This window comes from Amblyomma mixtum, chromosome 2, assembly GCF_055824585.1.
Source record: "Amblyomma mixtum isolate Tamu chromosome 2, ASM5582458v1, whole genome shotgun sequence".
Taxonomy (NCBI): Eukaryota; Metazoa; Arthropoda; class Arachnida; order Ixodida; family Ixodidae; genus Amblyomma; species Amblyomma mixtum.
This window is the reverse complement of record NC_143013.1, coordinates 148,447,086-148,472,558: the sequence shown is the minus strand read 5'-3', so window position 1 is coordinate 148,472,558 and position 25,473 is coordinate 148,447,086. Positions and strand designations below refer to the sequence as shown.

The 25,473-nt window shown below is 49.7% G+C and overlaps 1 protein-coding gene across 2 annotated transcripts in view; it reads right to left on the bottom strand.

Annotated features, from left to right (window-relative positions):
- The window catches only part of LOC149361220 (uncharacterized), a 51,183-nt gene extending 26,417 nt beyond the window's left edge, over positions 1-24,766 (bottom strand). For both annotated transcript variants that reach the window (XM_089572632.1, XM_089572633.1), the window contains exons 1-3: positions 22,058-24,766; positions 9,838-9,977; positions 1,734-1,826 (exon numbers count right to left, since the gene is read on the bottom strand). In XM_089572632.1, coding sequence (XP_089428758.1) covers positions 1,734-1,826; positions 9,838-9,977; positions 22,058-22,094 — 270 coding nt within the window. In that variant the 5' untranslated portion in view covers positions 22,095-24,766. The remainder of the gene's footprint in view (positions 1-1,733; positions 1,827-9,837; positions 9,978-22,057) is intronic.
- Between the last annotated feature and the right edge of the window lie 707 nt (positions 24,767-25,473).

The following is a 25,473-nucleotide window of genomic DNA, read 5'->3' as shown; positions in this document are numbered from 1 at the left end:
TTGTAACGGACACCTCAGGGTCCCTAAATGCATTCGTAGAATTTCTTAGGAACAGGTAGAGGAATTGATCGAGCTTTCCAGCACAAATGAATAACACGTTTGAGTTCAAGTACGCCATTTTATCCGACGTTCTGTGCTGGCATAACAGCACACTTTTGAACGACTGATGAAGCGGTGTCGAAACTTTGTGCCCCCACATTAACAAAAAATTGGCCATGGCTTAGCTCAGCTAGGCCAGGATATACGTTGCGAAAGCAGCTCCGTCTACTGACATTTCGGTTGAGATACGCCGTTGTTGTCTTTCAGCAGCTTGGCGGCGTCTGTTCGTGAGACGCTCCTCTCGTTCTTCGGGCGTCTCTGCCGCCCGCTTAACCTTTCTCGCCTCGTTTTCCCGCTGTCGGCCGGCCTTGTACCATGCGATGACTTATGGATCGGAAGACTGAATTTCACGCAGCCTGTACTGGTGCCGTGACGAGCACGGCCGCTCTCCTTCTTCCATGGTGCGCGTCTGAGGAGCGAGCGCATCGCTTGCAGTTTATACCCGAGTTGCGCGGCTCGACTAAGCGCATGCGTAGTGCAGCGCAGCGGCGCCATGATTGCCATCGTACTGGTTGCCCGGGTAACGGCGCATGCCTTTGGCAGGCAGCGCAAAGTGCGCTCCTGCTAGCCTAATGTAGCTTTCGCTACAAAATCAGAAGAGCTTTCTCATGATTTATAAATGCATTATATAAGTTATGGTCACAAGCAACCGATTAATAGTTTGAAAATACGAATTTTATAGAACGTCTGGTGTTGGCAGCCAAAGGCCGTGTAAGAGAGAATATAAGGAAAGCTCCCGTGTCTCAGCAGGAGTTGGGGTAATAAAGGGCCAACAGACGAACGAACGCCAGAACAGCTGCCACTATTGTCATCTATTGCTGAAATAGATTGGTCGCGAAGTTATCATTAACCCTTTCAATATGCCACTCCCCATTTGCAAACAAAAATTTTTCAGCATAAATAGATGATGCAGCCAGAAATGTGGTCAGTTGATTTATTTTGGAGTATGAACGAGCGGTTTTTCCCAATTCATCGTTACCAACCCGCCCAACTCACTCTGTGTTCGTTTTTTATTGATATGCCTAAAATTCTGCAAAAGAGCCACGGCGGTAGCGAAGTTTTAACATCCTCCTTGATTAAAAGAAACAGACACAATTCTTTTTTTTTCACAGCTGGGGACCAGGACTGGAATAAAATTTTCTAAAACCGGTCTGTATGCCTACTTGAAGAACGTGGTGCCAATGTCGCTGTTTTATATACTACAAAAGAAAGTACTTTAAAGCTCCATGTGTCCCGGTTGCGGCGGTTGAATTTCTTTGGAGGAGAAATTCTACAGGCCCGTGTACTGTGCGATGTCAGTGCACGTAAAAGAACCCCAGGGGGTCGAAATTTCCGAGCCCTCCACTACGGCGTCTCTCATAGCCTTAGTCGCTTTGGGACGTTAAACCCCATAAACTAAACTAAACTAAAGCTCCATGTGTAAAAGGCGAAGACCAAACGGACGTTACCCTTGCAACTGAATGAATCTGTGTGGTGTTTTAAAAGTACATTCTTTTCTCCATTACAATACTTAAACAACTGCCACTCTCCCGTGTGCATTGCTATTGCTGTTTTAAAAAATATTATTTACTTTGTTTGCTACGAAACACAAAATCCTCCAAAATAATAGCAACAGCGCTAAAGGCTTCACTCACGAGGATGTCAATTTTTCCGAAGTGCTTCGCCGTCTTGTCCACTACAGCTGCAACATCCTCTTCCACCGACACGTCGCCAGGAACTACGAGTACATGTGGAAGAATAAAAAAATAATCTTTAGGCATAAATTTCTACCTCTCTGGCCTATTCATGCCGGCCGTAGCGGCTGAATCGGCCCTCCGACTTAGCAAGCGGTTGACGCATTGAGCCGATAGACTGCTCAAAGATAGAAAGTTGGGCAAGCTAGTTGCTGATTTAAAAGGGTAACACGCCTAAAAAGACAAAAGACTAAGAAGAAAGGGCAAGGCAACACAGGGCTGCTCTTCGTCTTCATTCTCCGTCGCCTTTTGCGCTGTTGTCACCATGTCAAGATAGGCTGCGCCGTCGTGGACATCTCTGCCAAATTACCCGCTACTGCCAAGCGAACAATGCCGAGTGTTCTTCCTTTCTCACGGCGCCTCTACAACGTCTTCACGACGTAATACTGCACCTGAGGTAGGGCTGGCGAGGGGAACGCGCGCTGTAATTTATATGAAATGAAGGAAACAGCGCAAAAGACGGGGACGTGACGCGACTACAAAGGCGCTGAACCTTGGCCTAAGGAGGGCAAGGCAGGTCCGAACAGCAAGACGACGTCCTTCTCGATCAACCACTCGCACCTTCCTCCTGACATCGTCTTGCTGTTCGCTCCTGTCATGCCCTCTTTAGGCCACGGTTCAGCACCAGTGTAGTCGAGTCACGTCCCTGTCATTTGCGTTGTTCCCTTCACTTGACCTCATGCACCAACTAGCCATCCAAAAAGCTCTATTCGAATACGCTTCTTCTACATCGGGTCAGTTTTGCACTTGTTTACTTTGAAGCCCTTCTTTATGTGTTATCCTAATTGTAGCGCCCAGTTGTATGGACCATCTTTATACCTTCTCGATCAACCACCCATTCTTTACACCGGATGTCATCTTGCGGACCGCTCCAATCCTGCCCACTTCAGGCCAAGGTTCAGCCACTGTGTAGTCGTGTCACGTCCCTGTCCTGTTCGCTGTTTCCTTCATTTGACTTCATGCAACAACTAGCCCGCCAAAGAGCCTTATTGTGATTTATATCACCGTTCGAAAAACAACAACGTAAAGCTTAGATATGTTTGTTTGACCATGATCAAAACCACAGGCACGCGGCTTTGTTCGTGAACAGAAATACGACGACATTCACATGGAACGATAATGCCTACGCGACTGCTGATACGTGATTCGATACTGCACATGTTTATTGCCGCGTCTTATCTCTAAAGTTCAACTCCTAACAGCGCCGCCGAGACCAGTCGTAGTTCTTTTCCTCGATGACCACCAAGCACACCTGCTGCTGTCACCGCCGCCGAGATGTTCACTTCTTTCTGGGCACAGAACAGCCCAATTAAGAGTTCATTTAAAAAACATCCCAGTTGCTCGTATGATGTTCCCGGCGTTGCCACTAACACGTGACAATACATTGGGAGCCGGGTCGCAATGGGCGACTGCGCTAGCCGTGCTTGTTTTTTTTTTTTTGGTGGATCGACGCCACTCGAGGGGCAGGTCGAGGAGGAGCACAGGATGAAAAACGTGATGAGGAGAACTCAAAAGTCTAGATGTACTAAATTCTATTTGCCAGGTGCCGTACTGCTTTAAGGAAATATCTTTCACGGCGGCATGGCTTGCACAACGTTCTGCACTTTTCAAGGGATTCAAATGCAGGAAACTGCGCAACGGGACAGGGTGAAAGTGAAGACCAGGTCAAGCCCAGAATCTCTCCTTTTTCATATCACATAGTGCATCTTCCTTTTTTGATAATCTTCACCAGCCCCCCACCTAACGTACGCTTTTGACCTCCATGGCGTTACTCGCGATCCAGATAAAAAAAGGCCGCTATAAGAAAACAAAGGCTATCTTTACTGCAGCCGATAGTCTATGCACACGCTAAAATCGGCAAACCCTATTTCGCGCTATAGTTTTGCTTTTACAATGTCTGGCAAGTACAGTATACATCAGCCGCCGCGGTGGCTCAGTGGCTATGGTGCTCGGCTGCTGTCCCGAAAGACGCGGGTTCGATCCCGGCCGCGGCGGTTGAATTTCTTTGGAGGAGAAATTCGAGGCCCGTGTACTGTGCGATGTCAGTGCACGTTAAAGAACCCCAGGTGGTCGAAATTTCCGGAGCCCTTCACTACGGCGTCTCTCATAGCCTTAGTCGCTTTGGGACGTTAAACCCCATAAACCAACCAAACCAACAGTATACATCACACTTGGAGGGTACACGGCAGAGCGCGACCGCCGCTCTTCAGGAAGCGCTGCCGCCCTCAGGGCCGGTGAGGATCGGCGGGAAAGGCGCATGCGCACTAAGCACGGCCGGCTTCTCTTTCCGTTCCTTCGCGGAGCGCGGTGGCGATGCTTTGCTCTGTTCCCTCCAAGTATGACACGTATTATGCATTGTCAAAAGCTAGTCTCGCGCAGGGAACGGAAAGAGTGCAGTGGACGACAATCTAAGCCGTAATGACCAAGCGACTACCGGAAAGAAGCGGTGGCGCAGTGCAGCTATGATAGTATAAACTGGTGGCGAGATAGACACCGGCTTTGCCTCTGACCAGTGTTTTTGATTTTGGAAATCGGCTAGCGCTGTTGCGGTCATTGAGACTAGCATAGTGCGTTATCTTCATGCGGCGACATGGGGTCTTTGTGTGTGTGTTTGGGGGGGGGGGGGGGGTTGCGTGCGTGCGCGCGCGCTCAAGCAATACACCTCAGTGCATCTGGAATATGGAGGCAACAGGAGGACCAGAAAACAAGAACAAGTCCATATCAAGCCGGCGGGGAAAGAAAACGTAGCCCTCTTCTCGAAGCCGCCTCCGTTCTCTAATGAGAACGCGGTAATTACCTTTGCCGTGAAGTTGCGCAGAATATTGTTACGTGGCCCGAAGTCTATGTCGGCACAAGGACGACCGGAGCACAGGGTCCAGATCACAGCTAGCCCCGAGCGGCAAGCGCGCACACACTGGGCACTTCCTCTGCGTCGTCTTCACGGAGATTATCCGTTGCATGGCCCCCCGGTCGGAAAAGCACCGTCTCGGTGCTCATCAGGGCAGTGAGGGGGACTGCAAGACGTAGGGCTTGAGGCGAGAGACGTGCACAACATCGGTCTGATGCTGAGAGGACGTGGCACCGGGGAAGGCCGGAGCGATCTCGTAGGTGACTGCGGTGACTTGGCGCAGGACACGGTACGGGCCGATGTAGCGGGACAGAAGTTTTTCAGAGAGCCCCACGCGGCGAGATGGCGACCAAAGCAAGACGAGGGAGCCAGGGGTGAAGGAGACCACACGGTGACGGCGGTTGTAGAATTCCTGCTGAGAGGTCTGGGAAGCGAGGAGCCGGGAGCGTGCGAGTTGGCGAGCGTGGTCAGCGCGGGTAATGGCGGCGTGGGCGTAAGCAGACGGCGGAGCAGTAGAAGTGGGAAGCAGCGTGTCCAGAGGCAGCAGGGGCTCGCGGCCATACAAAAGATAAAAAGGGGAGTAACCGGCAGTGTCATGGCGGGAGGAGTTGTAGGCGAAGGTCACATAGGGGAGAGCGGTATCCCAGTCGCGATGGTCCGGAGAAACGTACATAGCCAGCATATCGGTGAGAGTGCGATTGAAGCGTTCTGTGAGGCCGTTCGTCTGCGGGTGGTAGGCGGTGGTGAGCTTATGTTTCGTAGAGCACGATCGAAGAATGTCAGCGACAACTCTGGACAGAAAGCATCGGCCTCGGTCGGTCAGAAGTTGACGGGGAGCTCCATGATGTAGGATAAGGTCGGTCAAAAGAAAGTCGGCAACATCAGTAGCCGTACTGGTGGGCAGTGCGCGTGTGATCGCGTAACGTGTAGCGTAGTCTGTGGCAACAGCTATCCATTTGTTGCCCGAGGCGGATTCCGGAAATGGTCCCAAAAGGTCTAAGCCGACGCGATGGAAAGGTTCGGGTGGGACGTCAATGGGCTGAAGCAGACCGGCTGACAGAGTGGTGGGGCGTTTCCGGCGCTGGCACTCATCGCAGGCAGCAACATAGCGGCGTACACAGCGGTAGAGGCGCGGCCAAAAGAATCGACGACGCACGCGGTCGTAAGTACGGGAGACACCCAAGTGACCAGCAGTGGGAAGATCATGCAGCTCTTGGAGGACAGCAGTGCGAAGGTGCTCGGGGACAACGAGAAGGAGGTCTGGGCCATCCTGGCTAAGGCTCCTGCGGTATAAAACTCCATCACGGAGCACAAAGCGGCGCATCGGAGGGTCGAATGGGGCGGTGTTGAGGCGGTCGATAATAGAGCGCAGCTCGGTATCGCGGCGCTGTTCTTCGGCCATGTTAGCAAGGACAGAGAGGGAGCACAGAGCATCCACGCTGTCAGTGCCAAGATTGTCACACGGGCCAACGGGGTAACGGGAAAGGCAGTCGGCATCAGCGTGCAAGCGGCCAGACTTGTAGAGTACAGAGTAATTGTACTGCTGCAGGCTCAGTGCCCAACGACCAAGCCGTCCTGTAGGGTCTTTCAAGGAAGAGAGCCAGCACAACGCATGGTGGTCAGTGACAACTGTAAAGGGGCGGCCGTATAAATATGGGCGAAATTTCCCAACAGCCCAGACAAGAGCTAAGCACTCGCGTTCGGTAATTGAGTAATTCCGCTCCGGGGCAGAGAGGAGACGGCTGGCGTACGCGATCACACGGTGCTCTCCGGATTGTCTCTGTGAGAGGATAGCGCCGATGCCGTAGCCACTGGCGTCGGTGCGAACTTCAGTGGGAGCGGTCACATCGAAGTGGGCGAGAACTGGCGCGGTAGTAAGCTTCGATATCAGGTTGGAAAACGCTTGTGCCTGGTCGGGTCCCCAGATGAAGGTGGTGTCTTTCTTCAGAAGGTTGGTTAGGGGGCGGGCGATGTCGGCAAAGCCTTGCACGAATCGACGAAAGTAGGAGCAGAGCCCCAAGAAGCTTCGGACGTCGTTAGAAGAACGTGGCTGGGGAAAGTCTTTGACGGCTCGGATCTTCTCAGGGTCAGGGTGGACCCCCGTATTGTCGACGACATGACCCAAGATGGTGAGCTGGCGGCGCGCGAAACGGCACTTAGACGAGTTGAGCTGCAGGCCGGCATGACGAAAGAGGGAAAGGATCTGGGAAAGGTCAGTGATATGAGTGGAAAACGTGGGCGAAAAGACAATGACGTCATCGAGGTAGCACAGGCAGGTGGACCACTTAAAGCCGTGCAAAAGGGCATCCATCATGCGCTCGAATGTGGCTGGCGCGTTGCATAATCCGAAAGGCATAACTTTGAATTGGTAAAGCCCATCAGGTGTCACAAAGGCGGTCTTTTCACGGTCCTGGTCGTCTACAGCAATTTGCCAGTAGCCGGAGCGAAGATCTATGGATGAGAAAAATTTGGCACCATGAAGGCAGTCAAGGGCGTCATCGATACGCGGCAAGGGGTACACGTCCTTTTTGGTGATCTTATTCAAGTGCCGATAATCAATGCAAAAACGCCAGGAGCCATCCTTTTTCTTCACAAGTACGACGGGTGAGGCCCACGGACTGTGCGAGGGTTCGATAATGTTTTTCGCGAGCATTTTAGTAACTTCCGCATTGATAACTTGACGCTCGGCGTGAGAGACTCGATACGGGCGGCGGCGGATGGGAGGGGCATCGCCGGTTTCAATGCGGTGCCTGACGGCGAGAGTTTGGCCCAGCGTCGTGTTGTTGACATCAAAAATATCCGAAAAAGATTCGAGAAGGGCACGAAGCTGGGCAGTTTGGTCGGGACTGAGGTCGGTGGCCATCATGGTCGTGAAGGCGTCGGGCGACTGAGGAGACTGCCGGCGCGGGGTGGCAGTGTCGTGAACAGGGGTGTTGGACAACTGAGCGACGTGGCAAGGAGCGAGAGGAGATAGTGTAGCCACGCAGATGCCGGACGGGAGCACTTGAGAAGAGACGCCGAAGTTGAGGAAAGGCAGTGAAAGGGCGTTAGCTTGGATGGTGGCGATGGTATGAGGTAGGGCAACGTTACGGGTCAGCAGGAGGTCAAGGTTGGGCGTAACGAGATAGTCGCCATCAGGAACTGGGCGAGAAGGGGTCAGTGGAACGAAAGAGGCGGTTCGGGATGACAGGCGGGCATAATCGGTACTGTACAGTCGCAGTGATATATCGACGGGTTCTGAATCCAGCAGTGGAAGTTCGAGGTGTAGGACGCCATCCGAGCAGTCAATGAGGGCGGAATGGTCAGTCAGAAAATCCAAGCCAAGAATGAGGTCATGGGCACAGGTGGTCAGCACGGTGAATTGAACCGGTATACTGTGGCCGCCAATGGTAACGCGCGCGGTACACGTACCGTCGACAGCAGGCGTGCCACCATCCGCGACACGCACACGGGACATTGCAGGCGTGAGGACTTTGCGTAGGCGACGGCGGAGGGCAGCACTCATCACTGATATTTGAGCACCGGTGTCAATCAGGGCGCGCACAGGAACACGGTCGATAAAGACGTCCAGGAGATTTGGTCGAGAGGTCGAGAGAGGATTTGTGGTCCGGGTAGTTGATGCAGCGTCACCTCCGGGAGCTGCATCATTTAGTTTTCCAAATGGGAGCGGCTGGTTGAAGGCGACTGTGGGGAGCGAGAGCGGCGGCCCTGCGGCGACGGAGAGCGGGAGAATCGGCGTGGAGGGGAAACGGCTGCTTCAGATGGTTCGGACGGGGCTCGGGGCGAGAAGGTGCGGGTCGAGGTAGAACTGTAGAAGGAGGGGCAGACGTTGCGGGCTGGTGAAGACCATGGACTGCGGCAATGTCGGGCGATGTGGCCAATGCGAGAACACCGGAAGCAGATGGGGCGGTCGTCTGCCGTACGCCACTCATTTGGATTGCGATAACGCTGCGGAGAATAATAGGTGCGACGATAAACAGAGAGAGGTGGCTGGGGGGTGTCCGGGCTTCTGATGGTGCACACAGCCGGAGGAAGGTTCAGGTTAGAGAGTTCCTGACGCACGACGGCCTGAATCAGCGACACGGTGGGTAGAGAGTTATCAGGTGCGGTCGGACGGGGCAGAACAGGCGCAAGGGCTTCCAGTTCGCGGCGAACGATGCGGGTCACAGTGCCGGTAACGGGGTCATCTTCGGAAGAGGCGCGGGACGGTAATCGGTGTTCCTCACAGGAAGAAGTAGCGGCAGTATTAGGGAGCCGAGAGAACTGCTGTGGAATTCGGCGGCTTTTAACCTGTTCGAAATGACGGCATTCTTTTATGATTGCGTCCACGGTGGTGCAGTCTTTGCAAACCAGTAAGTTAAAAGCATCATCCGCAATCCCTTTCAGAATATGGCTCACTTTGTCGGACTCGGTCATGGCGGCGTCGACCTTGTGGCAAAGCGCCAAGACATCTTGGATATATGCCACATAGCTTTCGGTTGACGACTGGGCGCGCGACGCGAGCTGCTTCTTCGCGGAGAGCTTCCGGTCATCGGGTCTGTCAAACAAAGTACGGAGCTTTTCTTTAAAAGTCTCCCAGCTCGTCAGTTCTTCTTCGTGGGTTTCGTACCAGACCCGGGCCGTGCCACTAAGATAGAAGATCGCATTCGCTAGCATCACGGTGGGATCCCACCGGTTATAGGTGCTCACTCGCTCATATAGGCTGAGCCAGTCGTCGACATCGGTGCCGTCGTTCCCAGAAAAGGTACCAGGGTCACGGGGAGGAGCCATGACCACGAAGGGAGCAGAGGGAGCAGAGGGAGTGGTTCGTGACTCGCCGGGTGGAGCCATGATGGTAGTAGCCCCGGCCTGACGACCGCTTCGGAGCTGCGTGGCGTGGAGATCGTTTACCCCGCACCTCCACCAAAGATGTTACGTGGCCCGAAGTCTATGTCGGCACAAGGACGACCGGAGCACAGGGTCCAGATCACAGCTAGCCCCGAGCGGCAAGCGCGCACACACTGGGCACTTCCTCTGCGTCGTCTTCACGGAGATTATCCGTTGCAATATCAATAAATAATTGGGCCTTACATCAGGCTGCAAAAGCTCCCATAGGACATAAATTTCCAAGCCTGCAAATAAGTAAGTGACAAGAGTGGCAAATTACTAAACGAGTACCTTCCCGCAGGGCAGTCCCTTTGCACAGCACGCCTGGGCCACCCTGTCGAGGGCCGTCTTGTTCCTGGCAGTAAGCGCCAGCCAGCAGCCAAGGGAGGCGAAGTGCAGGGCAGTGCCTTCGCCGATGCCCGACGAAGCACCTGTCAAGGCGAACGGGCCGCTCTGTCATTCCTGTGCCAGTGACAGTGGCCTCATTCGCTTGAAAACACGCAACGAATTCTCTACTGAAAACAGACATGCCTGGCGAGTTTTCTGTCGTGCGTTATGTCAGTTTACAGAGTGCAGTAAAATAACGGAGAAAAACAAGCCACAAGCGCAGTTTCCTGTGGCGCTCCTCCGTTTTGTGCCTGGGTATCCTTTACTTTTAGTCACAACAATATGTGCCATCTTAGCTGAAACAGAAGTGCTACTGTAAATCCAGGTAATACACGCTGCTCACCTATCGCCCGTGGCGTATTGACGTGTTAGAAATCTGACCGAATGCACATCCTAATCTGCGAGTGCCTCATCATTCCAGTGTAGCAGTCTTCTCATCCCTGCACATTTCCTTCGTGGGGCACCCAAGTCGCATGTTGGCGAGCCATGTCATGTCTCGATATCATTACCAGGCGACGGCCACAAGAATGTTCAACAGCTCATGTGTTCACCTCCGAGGGCGAACATACTCACCACATTGAAGCTAATGGTGTAGAAAGTATGCCTACGCTTTAATATTCCAAATGGCGTTCTCAAAGGAGCGCACAACACCATTACATGTAAAAACTGCTTGTAATTTCCCATCTGATGGCGTGAAACTTCAACCTTGCAAGTTATGGTGCTCATCACTATGCCATGCAGCCGAACTGTGTCTTTAAGGCCTCTTGTACATCTACATTCCTTAACGCGTAGCACGCATGAAAAAATGGTTTATGTATATGTATATGTATATATATATATATATATATATATATATATATATATATATATATATATATATATATATATGTATGTATGTATATGTATATGTATATGTGATGTTACCAACGAAGTAACCTCTCTGCGGTAAGGTTCTCAACTCCCATTAAAAGAGCGGTCCCAGCGTCCCTGCTTCATTAACAGTCGACGTTGCGCAGAGGACAGTACATGAGTGGCAAGTCGGACAGTTGGCGGGACCTCAAATTGAAGAATGTGAGTGAGCCACCAGAAGTGTGGAGAGGTAGGAAAAGTTTTGCTGTGCTACTCAACTGCAAAAATGTAAACAGGGAGCCAAATTTGATTTGCTGCTCCATTCCGCAAATGCTACCCATGAAGTTCCGTTACTGCATGCTTCGGGCTCCACTTGTGTGATGTGGGCCTTCTCTGTGCTCTTAAACCTTACGAGTTGTTTCATATTCTTCCCCGGCATCTAGTCCCATTTATGTCGCCCTTAGACTCTACAGGTATGTCTGCGGGAGCTGCAGCTACGAAAGATTAAATAAAAATTCCACTTTCCACTTTTCCATTCCACTTTTATGCGAGTATGCGCATCGTTCTTGTTGACTTTCCCTGAATGGTCGGAAGCAAAACAAAGCGAGTAGGGTAGAAAGTGCAGTTCTCATTGGGGTTTTGCTTTGGTAATACCCCGTGTGCATAGGACATAACCTTAGCGCGAAGATCGTAGTACTCCGATTATCTTGAATAGGCAGCGGCTCGGGTCAGTGGGCAAAACTTCGGTCATGGTTTCTTGCGTGACAGTGCAAGAACCTCATGAAACATTATTAACATTAGTAACAACCATACCAGGGTTTAGAATTTCGAAAACGCGATTACCCTCGCTGCTGAGGCTCGTCAAAACTTTCGACCACCCCTGTACATTTCTGAGTACACAATGGGTAAAAATTATAAGGTGCAGTTGTTTGCTCACGCGCGGAATTGCGAAAGCTATGTGCTGTCTGCCGCCTGCGCCGTCTGCTGGGCCAACGCCGTACATTACAAGGGGAGTTTTCAGTGTGTGCCGCATAATGGCGCTACGATGGCACGCCGAGCACCGATGAAATTTACCTGAAACATAGGAAATTTGTTACTCCCTTGATTGCGACATCTATAATTAACATGGTCATAACTACTCGTGTAGGCCTCAGTACATATCTCCAAGATACGTTTTTAATAACTGGGCATTCACTAGACGCGCCTTTATTCAGCTTCAAACGTCAAAGTGTCATGGCGGACATACGATTGTATCCCCTCACCGACTTTGAACCGGAGTGGCACTCACTTTTAGTCGTGAGTTCATTGCCTTTTTTGCTAGTTCTTTGTTGCTTAGATGTATTCTGTCGTGTTATGATGTATTAGCTTACGGCTCCGAATTTACTCTTTTCTCGTGCTTCGTTGCTTAGGCGTGCTGATTTGCCACTGTTTTCCTAGTTTTTGTAGATACCTCATCTACATAGAACATTGCATCATTGTAATAACTACCATGTTGAAAAAAAATGCCGTGACAGAATGGTAGCGTCGCCATTGCGCACGCTGGCGACCCGGGTGCGATGCCCACTAGACCTCAATTTTATTTTCCTGTTATTTTACTTACCATACAATTGCGGAAACTTCTGAGGACAGCTTTTGTCTACAACTTCCGCCCACGCTAGTGTGGACAGCCTCTGTCTACAACTTCCGTCCGCGGCATTCATGAGCCAAGAAAGGCTTTCGCCGTAAAAAAACAATCGTACGCGAGGAAAAATAAGCAATCAAAAGAAGCAAAAGAAGAGGCGTTTTATGACTGCGCTATTTATTTATTTATTTATTTATTTATTTATTTATTTATTTATTTATTTATTTATTTGTTTATTTATTTATTACAATACCCTCAGGGCCCGCAGGGCGTTATAGAGGAATGGGTGAAATAAGAAAAAAAATACATAGTAAAAAATTACAGGAAAAAGGCAAAAAATCATGATACAGACGCTTGTTCGATGATATGCTTGGTGATAAGTGGCTTGAAAGATGACGCGTCTTCAGTGCAGGCGATATCGGGTGGAAGGTGGTTCCACTCAGTGCTAGTCTTTGGTAGGAAAGAATTAAAAAGCACATTCGTTTTACACGTTGGGATGGAAACTTTATGCGGATGATCAACACGTGATGACACGTATGATGGTATAGAAGAAAAAAATTCCTGCTTTAGTGTCTCGTTATGAAAGAAAATGCTGTGGAATAGACTGAGGCGTGAAATATTTCTTCGAACTGCTAAATTAGTCAGGCCAAGTTTAGTTTTCATTAAAGAAACACTAGCCGTGCGAGAATGATTGGAAAGATGAAGCGAGCTGACCGATTCTGAACAGATTCTATAGCATCGATTAAAGTGAGTTGTGCGGGGTCCCATATTGATGATGCGCATTCTAGTTTTGACCGTATTAGTCTCTGATATAAAAGAAACTTCAAATGGGATGGAGCCTGAGAGAAGTTTCTGCGTATGTAACCAAGGGCACGGTTAGCATTGTTAATAACATATTCTATGTGCATGCGCCAGGATAGGTTGTTAGTGATGTGAACACCCAGATATTTATAAGTTGAAACTTTCTCTAATGAAACTCCACCAATCTCGTAATCGAATGGTTTAGACGGGTTAGATTGGCGTGAGATGGACATAATTTTGCACTTTGATGGATTGAGAACCATAGACCATCTCTGACACCAAATTAAGACATTATCAAGGTCGGACTGAAGTAGGGAACTGCCGTTAATGTTATGTATTGCACGAAAAAGAACACAGTCATCAGCAAAAAGCTTAAGGGTAGAGTTAATGCCAATCGGCAGGTCATTAATATATATCAAAAAAAGTAAAGGACCCAGAACAGAGCCTTGAGGAACACCAGATGTCACAGCACATGGGGATGATAGAGAGTCGTTGGCTGATACAAACTGCCCGCCGCGGTGGCTCAGTGGTTACGGCGCTCGGCTGCTAACCCGAAAGACGCGAGTTCGATCCCGGCCGCGGCGGCCGAATTTCGATGAAGGCGAAATTCTAGAGGCCCGAGTGCTGTGCGATGTCAGTGCACGTTAAAGAACCCAAGGTGGTCGAAATTTCCGGAGCCCTTCACTACGGCGTCCCTCATAGTCTGAGTTGCTTCGGGACGTTAAACCCCAATAAACCAATAAACCAACCTGATACAAACTGGGTGCGGTTAGTCAAGAAACATTCAATCCATTTAAGGATTCACAAGGGTAGCTGACGCAGCATTCGATATCAGCACGCCGGATTTGTTCTTGTTATCGGCAAACTGGTGCGAGTCTTCCTGAAGGGAAACTGATTTTTTTTTCGCGTATGCGCATATCTGCAAGATAACTTCGAACGAGTTTAAATTTCTCCGCACCGCGAGCTGTCCCGAACAATGTGCATGCTCCGATGAATCTCTGCGCCTTGCTTTTTTCGTTCCCAGGAGCGCGCGTGCGCATCTATCATTAAGTGTGGAAACGCCGCACAACGAGAGGGAGGCTTTTCCTGGTTGGCTGGCAGCCAACGCGTTGCGTAGTTGCTTGCAAGCTCGCGTGCTTTCCGCAGTCGACAGTCACCAGCAGGGCGCAGTTAGTTGCCCACTTCGCAAGTTGCGGAAACGGACGGAATTTCGGTTAGATAACAGCTGCAGAGGAACGAGAGCGGATTGGAAACAGCTTTGCCCCGCTGTACCTCGCCCCTCAAAGCCCCCCCCCCCCCCCCCACACACACACACACACACACATATATAGGTCGTGCTGTTCATCAAAGAACGAGGGATTCCGACGCAACGGCCTCGTTGTCCGTTGGCCCGCGCCGGTCGAGAGGTTCGATTCGTAAGAGTGTAAAACTCGAAATAAGCGGGCTATAACAGATGCGCTCTAAGAGCCTTGGGATAAATTTGTCCCGCCTTATGACAATATATCTAGAATGAACTGCAAGTGTTTTCTCCCGAGTGGAGCGAAAAAACATTCTTCGTACGTGAGAGCAGGTAGCAGGTATGCCTTAGTAAGGGCTGCGACTACAACTATAGCGAGACTCCTTGACTTGCGTGCCACGCCGCAAGCGGTACATAATAGTGCGCCGTGAGCTGCTGTCCGGCCCAGCCCGCGCGGACGCGTGACACTGGACTAAGTGGCTGGGATGAGCCTTGGGGCCCCGGCACAGCGAAAACCGACCGTTGCTTGACTATTCTGCCATAAAGTGCCTCTGCGCGCTTCCACTGGCCAAGCAAGAAAACATTTCGGGACTGTGGCGTCCCGGCCTTCTTAAAGGGACCCTGAAGGCATTTTAATGATCATTTTCTGGTGCTACATCCGAGGAGCTTGTCTTTGTAAGGATTCTAGTAAAATTTAACAGCTCTGCGTGGACCCTATACTTACTTTCTTTAAATCACTCCTCAGTTCTCAACCGATTAAGACGACACCTCACCTTGCATTCTTAGCCATCCCTACCCCGATGACTTCAGTGAGCAGTCTGGGCGAGCCTTCTCACGGGGCGTATCCATGTGACGTGGAAGGGATGGGGCTAGATGGGGCGCGGAGAGGTACGGTCTCGACATGTTTTCTTCATATTATTTTTTTTTTCTGGAGCGTCGGCGTTTATGAGTTCAGGGGTGTGAGAAGAAGCATCGTTTTTAATCACAGACATTTCCGGTTTTATTTAAGCCCGCTGAAAAACTTTCACGGTGCGGTGACGAGTGATGGAGTACCGATCGCTCGTGCGCTTTTCCTGGCTTCAGGATATACCACCAGAACAGCACACCGTCGTTACCCGACGTTACGTTGCGAAGTCGCAGTGCAACAATACCTACATATCTGCGCAGAAAGCCTCCCAGCTCCATTCGAAAACACATGCCTGCGCTTACACTGTCCACTCAATCAGATGTTAGAACTGCACGGCACTAGAGAGGTTTCCTCTACTGACGCGAAGCAAGTTTAGTGCCCTTCACTTGCAGTTTGCTGGACTGTGTCCCAAGAGTGCATGAATCGCGCTAACAAAGCAGTGAGCAATGGTTTCGGGTTAACCGCACAATCAATATAGTTTGTGCTTCTTGTAAAAGGCACCGCCTTAGCGTGCAGCCCTATTTATAACAGGTAAGGCAAATCTGAACAGCCCACATAACAACGCCGTGTGACAGCATAGGCTGGAAAACCTGCCCTGCTGCGTCGTCGGCGTTAGCATGCAATAACAGGATAATGAACGGAAGCAGCGGGGCTTTCTGGATATGCATTTACGTGTGAACTGAAAGCGCCTGAAGAAAGATGGCGATCTATAAACGTTACTCTTGCCGCAGAAAGTGTCAGAAAGCGCGCTCGTGAGGAGCAATAGCCAGCTAGCTGAGCCCTGACGTCCCATTTCTTCACGATTTAGAAGCAGTGCTATGCCAGTGCACGTTAAATATCCCCAACTGGTCGAAATTGCCCCGCAACCCTCCACTACCGTACCTGTTTCCCTCACTCCCGCCTTCCTCCCTTCCCTTACGGCGCCGTTGAGGTGTCCAGCGAAAAGACAGATAGTCACCGGTCCCTTTTTCTTGCCTCAAAAACTACTAACTCAGAAATGTGACCGTGAACGATTTTACAGAAAAATAGTACGCGCCTTGCCCTTGCGTCCGGCGTGGTGTAAGTACGCACTGATTGGGGCTGCGGGACCCCATGGCAACACGCCTCGTATTTGCATTGTGCACTCGCCGCCGCAAGGTCTACTGCACTTGCCTGCTTGTTGCGTCACTTGGTCGCCTTGGCGCATCGGCCGCGAATCGTAATCTAGGCGAGTCGCTGAGGCATTCGCCAGTGGTATACTGCTGTAAATCGTTCGGCATGAAATGTGGAACTTCGTCGAGGACAGATGAGATGCGGTGAAACGAAGCATATGACGCATTCTTCCGCGGGAAACGAGTAGGCGGCTCACGCTGGAACCTTGTTTTGCGAACTGGACGAAGACGGCAGTGCATTTAGCTACAGTAATGGCACGATTAAGCAGCTTGACCGCGTCGTCTGCGACAGTGAGCCGAAATGACAAGGGGCTACTTGTGAGACATTTGGCGCACGTTGAGCATTAGCAGAAATTCGCGGCAATAGCTATCGGAGGAAGGCAACAGCGCCTGCTGCAACCAGACGCCTGTTGTCCAGTGCATCCTCTCTCTGTGTCGTCCTGTTCAACTGCAAAGATCCCGCTAACTACGAACCAACAGGCCCCGCTTGAAGTTTTACAAAAGAACTCTCGAGAACAGTTGAAGCTATACTTTTGTCACCCATCCGCAGTACGCGCAGAAACGCAGTCCCGAGCCGATAGAATAAACCCCTTAGGCCTGCAAGACAAATTGCGTCGTCGGTTTTTCGCGCACTCCTAGGATATGGTAAGTCAGGTTCAGATTCCAAAGCATGACTGAAATATCTTTAGCTGCGCTTCGGACATTCAGCTGTTTGCCAAGAAATGTGACATTTCTGAAGCACAGTGGAAAAGTAGAGTCCCCTCTTTGCTAAAAAGTGTTCTTATGATCGCACTGTTACGAGTGCTATTAAGTGCTTAAAAGAGGGCTAACTCCTTGTTGTATGCCATCCTAGTTGCCATTCTGGGATGCTCTGCATCCGGACGGAGCAAACGAAGAGGCGCAGACGGTAGCTCAGGGCAGACTATTCCAGCAGACAGCGTAGGTTCAGAGAAGACAGAGAAGTGCTGATGATGATAGTACAGGGCAAGCTTCCTTCTCCACTAGTCCTTTCCGTCCGTCCGGATAACAGACACCACATTCCTGTAGGAATGCACATGAATCCGTTTGCCCTACTCCTCCCCCCTCTCCTTGTAAAATGAACTAGCATCAACGCCCGCCCTTTTGAGAGCTTCTGAAGTGAACGGGAACAATATTATTTTGACCATAGCCATTAGACAGAAGCACAGATCCTGAAAGAAGCCGAGAAAAAGCTTTTTACGGCGCTAAGCTTCTTTCCAGCACTGGCGTTTTCCAATATACTAGATGAGTTTCATAATTGAGTCCGAGGTGTTATTCTTTTTTCCCTGTCGTCATTGAAAGCTCCAATACTTTGCCTGGTGACGTTGCTTATTTAATAGACGTGCAGAAATTTGAATGTACTTGTGACAATTTGTGTCGCGGGCATCTATGAAGTGCAAAACTTGATTGCATTGTGTTATGTTCCCTCCCTGTAACGACCTTCAAGCAAGGGTTAACAGCATCAAAAAATAAATTAAATAGCCATTTCGTTCCATTTTTGTATTTCCCGCCTTTCATCATTGGCTGAAGCGACGTCAAGTGTTCGCTTCTCTGGACTAATAGGAAGAGCGAACGCAGTGCGTGGCGTCGCTTCAGCCAATCATGAAAGGCGGGAAACACCGCGAACCGTATACCATACGGCTGCTATGTACTTGGCTTTGAACACGCTGCGGTTAACCAGTGTTTGAATCGCAGCAACGTTGATAAATGCAGTTCATGAAATTTCCATTTTTTTTACTTCCCGTAGCTGCTTTTAAATTCGCAATGTGGATATGTACGGACATCAAGCTGTTCACAAAAGCCAGTAACGTACAACAAGATTCTCGCTCATATTAAAGTGACGCCAGCGGATCGATGCAATAGTTGTGTAGCCGCGTTTACATGGACTCTCTCTGGCAGGGGACTTGTGCATCGATATTCTGCATCGCCATCGAGGGTGCAGTCAGATACGCCATTAAGGGCGACTTAGTTTATATACACCTCTGCAACATAATTACCATAGGGGGAATCTTTCCACCTTTCGCGAAGCTGCCGTTTTCCTACAGCTTGCAGACAGGCTACGATGTCCTATATATGGTAAATATTTATAAACTCTGTTCACTCTATCAATGCGCGCAATTAATCTCTTTCTTCAAAACTTGCCTTCACGTGGAACGTGTGCTTGGATCAAAGCTTTCAAAGATAGCCAAAATCAAAGCCACAGCTAGCACTGAGGCGAAAGAACAAACAGCATCGATTTCCAGATCAGTAAGTCACCACGTCCATGCCAGCACGGGTCATTCCTTATTCCTCTGGCGGTCGTGTCCCAAGAACCGGTGGCGACACGTCCTAGGCCGGCAACGTGCCCTCTCACGCGCCCACTGCCGAAGAGCAGGCTGACGTTTTATTAATGATATGGCAACAGGATTACTGTCGGGGCGCACGGGTAGAAAAACTGCGCCAGTTTCCACATTCTCCGTTATAAAAAAGGCTTTGCTGAAGGCACGTGGAATAACTTCGATATACAACTGCCCACCTAAATAAATAAATCTAAGGACGTTTACGGTACTACCTAATGCGAAATTTGAGCGCAGTTATGTACATGTGTCAGACTCTGCATGCTCACGGTTTTGCTTTGCTGGGTCGTGGGCACGTCGGGCGACCATATTAGTTTGATAGTGGTCAGGAAATTGAAAACTTACACACATATCAGCTTACTGTCCGTTGCCTACAAGATATTTACTAGAAGGTAATCGCAAATGGAAGCAGGACAACGCTAGACTTTTATCAACCAAATGATCAGGCAGCCTTTCGTAAAGGATACTCCACAAATAACCATTATCACACTATCAATCAGGCGATACAGAAATGCGCAGAATATAACCAACGCCTATATATAGCCTTCATTGATTGCGAGAAAGCATTTGACTCAGTGGAAACCTCAGCCCTCCTGTAGGCATTGCGGAATCCGGGTGTAGAAGAGTTTTCTTTGAAAATACTCAAAGATATCTATTAAGGCTTCACAGCTACCGTAGTCCTTCATAAAGTCGGTAATAAAATTCTAATCAGGAACGATGTACGGCAGGGAGACACGATGTCGCCTATGCTATTCACTGCCTGTTTACAGCAGGTGTTCCAAGGCCTGGATGGGGAACAGCCGGGGATAAGAGTTAATGTAGAATACCTAAGTAATCTGAGATTCGCTGATGACATCGCCTTACTAAGTCACTCAAGAGACAAGCTGCAAAGCATGATCAATGAGTTAGGCAGAGCAGAACGGAAGCTCTTAAAATTAACATGCAGGAAACCAAAGTAATGTTCAACAGTCTCGCAAGGGAACAGCAGTTCACAATTGGTAGCGAGGTGCTAGAAGAGGTAAGGGAATACGTCTACTTAGGGCACGTCGTGGCCGCTGTTCCGCATCATGAGAGGGAAATAACCAGAAGAATAAGAATGGGGTGGAGCGCATCTGTCAGGTTCTCTCAGATCATGACTGGCAGTTTACCAATATCCACCAAGAGAAAAGTATACAACAGCTGTATCTTACCGGTACTCGTCTACGGGGCAGAAACGTGGAGGCTAACGAAAAGGGTTCAGCTTAAGTTGAGCTATGGAAAGAAAAGTGATAGGTGTAACGTTAAAGGACCGGAAGCGGGCAGAGTGGGTGACAGAATAAACGCGGCTTAACGACATCCTGGTCGAAATCGAGAGGAACAAGTAGGCTTGAGCAGGACATGTAATGCGAGGGAAAAATAACCGATGGTCCTGAAGGATAACAAAGTGGATTCCAAGAGAAGGCAAGTGTAGCTGGGGGGGCAGAAAGTTAGGTGGGCGGGTGAGATTAAGAAGTTTGCGTGGATGCGGTGGCCGCAGCTGGCAAAGGTCAGGGTTAATAGAGAAACATGTGAGAGGCATTTGCCCTGCAGTGGGAATAGTCAGGCTGATGATGATGATGAGTATTAGTTGATGAAGACGATGATGCGCAACGCAATGCGCGCGATAATGTGTATAGTCCGGTAGAAGAGTTAGTTTAAGAAGACGACTATGCGCAATGCATACCGCGAGAGTTTGTTGCATTTCAACACGAGGCGTGATTGGCTGTGGCGATAGCCTAGTGCTCTAACGCAGTGGCCGGCGAAGCTGATCTATTCGCAGCTCCCCAGGTTAGAATGTCATGGCAAAGTTTATTTATTTAGTTATTTATTCAGTGCCCGGCTCCGTTACGCCGACGGCGGCAACGCGGCTCAAGCCACAAACGGGCGTTTAAGAGCTGCTCTTTGAAAAGAAAATTGGTTTGCATTAAAAGCCACCTGCCTATTACGTAAACTCAGGACATCAGTAATTCAAAGACAACCAAAAACTAGTCCTTTGTACCGTTAGTAAGCGCTAGTAAGAGCTCAGAGCAGCTTCTTTCTAAGCGTAATAATACGGTGGTGTGATCCAGTTGGTTGCGATGCATGGCGTGGAAAAATCGCAGCACAGGTAACACGAAGATAGACCGAAGGAAGAAAGAAGAGAGGATAGGTGCTCCTATCCTTTCTGTTCGTTGGGTGTGCGCTTGTTTTGCTTATGCGGTCATTTTTTATGCGAAGCATATTACACACTACAGCCCGTCGAGCGCGGCGGTGGAGCTACCATTGACCTTTAGCGTGACCACGTGACACCACGTGACAACATGACGTCACAGCAGAGGAGAGATGGGCTGCCGGCTCGCGCGGTCGGCCGCGGCGATGGAGGCTCCACATCAGAGGCGCGGCGGCTGACCACGTGACAACATGACGTCACAGCAGAGGAGAGATGGGCTGCCGGCTCGCTCGGTCGGCCGCGGCGGTGGAGGCTCCACATCAGAGCCGCTGCAGCTGACCACGTGACGCTACAGCAGCGGTATAAAGCTGAGCTTGCCTCGCTCTCCGGGCACTTACGAGGCGGCCAGGTGTTGGGATGCTATAGAAGCAGGGCTGATTTGAACGAGAAGCGAAAGCTTCAGCGTGCCACAGAGACCGATGAAGAGCGGGATGAACGTCTGGCTAAGTGGCGTGCTCAATATGCGGCTCGGCGACAACGTTCTACAACAACTGAAGAACAAAGCGAGGAACTTTACCAAGCCTAGCCATCAATATGCTTCGCATCTGACTAGGCTTAACCTTAGCTAAGCCTCAGCCATTTTTTGTTCACAGAAACACGAAAAAAATTGCAAAACGAGGCTGGTATCGTCGACGTGACGGCATATCTCTCGCGTTCTCTAATTTAGTGTCGAATTTTTAAGGGAGCGCTTCTACTAGAAAGAAAATTGTAAACACACATATATTGTACATACCATAAGCTACCATAAGCTACGATGCAGTCAATCCAACTTCACGTAGTAAAATGTTAAAATATTGCATCAAATAATTTTCCCAACAACAATATCTATGCTACCGCCCTTGCTTGAAAGAAACTTCATTAGTAGAACCTCGCCAGTAACGCGGCCGCTATGCTTCAAGCCGAGCGGCGTCCGAAAATCGAGCAAATGCGTCCGACAGACTCGTATAGGAGGAGCCCGTAGCTCCGACGATACGCACCGGTGATGATGGCCACTTTTCCTTTCAGGTCCGGCATTGTGCGTCCAGTCGAGGCGACTCGTTGGCCCACTGTGGACGCAACGAGGAAGAGTCACGAACAGCGCGACCTTGCCGAGTCCAAAGAAGCCGCCCGTCGCAGTCAGCCACTTCCGGAAGCCGACGCTGTTCGCCGTCTCCATCGCCTAATTGAGTATTCAAGGGGGAGGGGGAGGGAGTTGCGCAACACCCTTGATCGTCAGTGCGACTGCGAGCGTCCCGCTTGAAGAGGCGCCGTGGCTACGCTTCTGCGATAAACGAATGCTATATTCGACGGCATTGCAATTCGAGTGGTGGCGGCGGTTGGACATTTGGTAGACACGATTTGAGGATACTTCAAGGCACATGAAAAAAAAAAAATGGCAAAAGCCAGCTGTTCACATCACCAGCAAGGAGACAGGCTGTAATCAAGCGACGTGTTCAGCATAGCGCCCTGTTATCGTCTTATTTCATTTTGTTCATTTCTTGCATTACTTACTCTTTCTGTCGATTGCAAATACATACATAGAGCTGTCCTCCTGTGCCGCTCAAAAAAGAGAGAGAGGAGTGAAACGGAATGTTCAAGATATTTTATGTGCTATGAATTATAGGTCTCGAATGCGACCACGCTAGCTCAAATGTAGATGCTTGCAATTGTTCGAAGTTTTTAAAAATCTAAGGGAATATCGGCTCATTCGAAACGGTAAACAAATCGAGTATTTTACATTTAAGCTGTTCTAACTTTGGGTTATTTTTGAACAGTATTAAAATAATAATATCAGAACAGTTTTTCGCCACTTGGATCATAAGCAGTGACGAAGTATTCTTCGTCAAGCAATCCCATAAAACGGCCCTGTTCCTTGCATACTACGATTTACGTTAAAAGAGAAATCGCTTAGTATTTTATACTCTGTTTGATTCGCTACTGCAACCATTCCACTAACTGCCATTACTGGTATGCTCCCCATTGCGAAAATGTGTTGCTTCATCATCTGTTCCTCTACTGACAACAGTGACCGCCGCGTCGCTGCTACCGCTTCTCATAATCGCGCGCAAGCTTTGATAATAATCTGAACCGCTCCCTTTACTTGACCTTCACTTGACAAGCAAGACTTCATTGCCATGACCGGCAAGCCTCTAAGTATTCGAAAGGAAAAAAAACATGAACGTGCATGTTTTTACATGCGTAAGTACACGTATTCGATATCGGCGCCTTCACACATTGCACGGTAGTTCATTCTTGAAGCGCACTCTAGGTAAGTCATTTTTAAGTTTAAGTTACGCTTTCCAACTCATAGCAACGCGCCAGGCTTTTTTCTGCACCGAATTGTTCGAGCAGCAACAAGATGCTATTATAGTTTATAACTTTCTCCTTAGTGCAAAAGTAGCAACACCTGCTAAGACCATTCTGCCAACTACACCTAGCTTTCTGTTCTAGGAGGTTCAACGAGCTAACTCTGTCACATGTTTTCATTTTCTTGCGACACATTTCCCACCCAGTCCGAGAGGACACGGCCAGTACCTTTTCAAAAGTTATTCACGCAATGGTATTTTAGGTGATAGCGCTTTTTCGAGAACGATGAGGAAAGAACACATCGAGTAGAAACTGTTCAGCATCCGATCCGGCTGCTTTGTTCGTATTTGATTCAGATGCTTGACTATTTCATAAGTGAAGAGACGCGTATTCGGTTCGACTATGCAAAATAATATTTTCACAATCCTACTCACATGGTCCGAGATGCAGCGCAGAAAGATAAACAGGGGACCTCCCATACCAAAGAGGTTCCGTTCGGTCTACAGTGTGCCTTTCAGTCTCCTCTATCCCAAGTTATCCGGAATATTTCGCATGAATCACCAATTAGCCCATACCCGATCTGTGACCTCACTCAAATGCTTCGAACACAGTATAGGTTATAGGATGCTAAGAGGTAATATGAACCACGGAGAAGGCGCCTCAACGTAAAGTGTTGAAAGTTTAATCACCATACGATTATCTCGATTTTTGCCCCGAGGAATGGTGGACATGATGTGGGGAAGAGCCAGGGCTCACGGCCTCCTAGACTAAGGACGCCATCTGCCTAGACGGAAGACATTTGCCTGCTCATTTGGACAATAAAGTTTTTTACTACTATAACTGTCGTTCTTTCACAACCTTTTACTCTGAAATCAAGAGCACCCACGTGCTTGTCAAGAGAAGCCTGATGAAGGATCATTCGCATCTCAAGCAAGCACCGATAACATGCTACCCACCATCGCCATTTCCTGGAAGAGCTCGTCCTTGTTTACTTTTCCTGCGATCGTGTGGATTGTGCGAAGAGAACAAAGGAGTGGAGCCAGCGCTTGTGATCGCGCGAGGTTGAGGTTGCTGCAAGCTACCTGTGGGGCTAGCTTGCGGATTCTGCCGGCAACTGCTCCACCATAGCGACACTTAGATGCTACATAAGGTCCACATATCAGGCACATTCCTGGTACCTGACTGATCTACATAGCTGTAAACGCAATCACCTATCTGGAGTCCAAATACGAGTCCTGGAGGAACTTTAAAAGGAGGAGGAACTTCTGTTTTCCGCGCAAGTAGACAATGTCCCAAAGAGTGCTGTGAGGGCTCCTGTATTCTTGAGGGAAGCGAACAACACGCACTTTCAGCGCTGTTCACTGGACAGCAAATAAGATAATGTTCTCTACCACCTCACACACCACATATGGAACATAGCGGAGACGATGCCAGACCAGTCTTATACATCCGCGCAGGAGTACATGCAAAGCCTTTGCGAATGCTATATAGTGATGTGGCCTGGTATCTTCTTAGTGCCTTAGTGACAGTCCCTTGGCAACTTGTGGGACTTTTTTTTTATCCCCGCCGCGGTGGTTCAGTGGTTATGGCGCTCGGCTACTGGCCCGAAAGACGCGGGTTCGATCCCGACCACGCGGCCGACTTTCGATGGAGGCGAAATTATAGAGGCCCGTATACTGTGCGATGTCAGTGCACGTCAAACAACCCCAGGTGGTCGAAATTTCCGGAGCCCTTCACTACGGCGTCTCTCATAGCCTGAGTCGCTTTGGGACGTTATACCCCCATGAATCAAAGCTAAACCAAACTTCTTTTTTGATGGATTGCCTGACAGCGCGAGTATGAACCTGGAAATCAGCGTTCGGATAGCGGATGAGCAGTGGTGGTGACGAGCTTGGCGGCGAAGGCCAGCTTCTCAGCTACGGCTGGACATCAAGGTCCAGAAACTTCCCCCTCATTTTCTGCCCCTTAATACTGCCTATAGCGCAGTATTAAGCCCAACCTCCTCCCCCCCTTAGTAACCGGCGCGCCAGTGGGAGGCGCAGCCGTGCATAGCCACCGTGACGTCACACAGTAGCGGTAGAACGAGCGCGTGCGCGTAGGCGGTGGC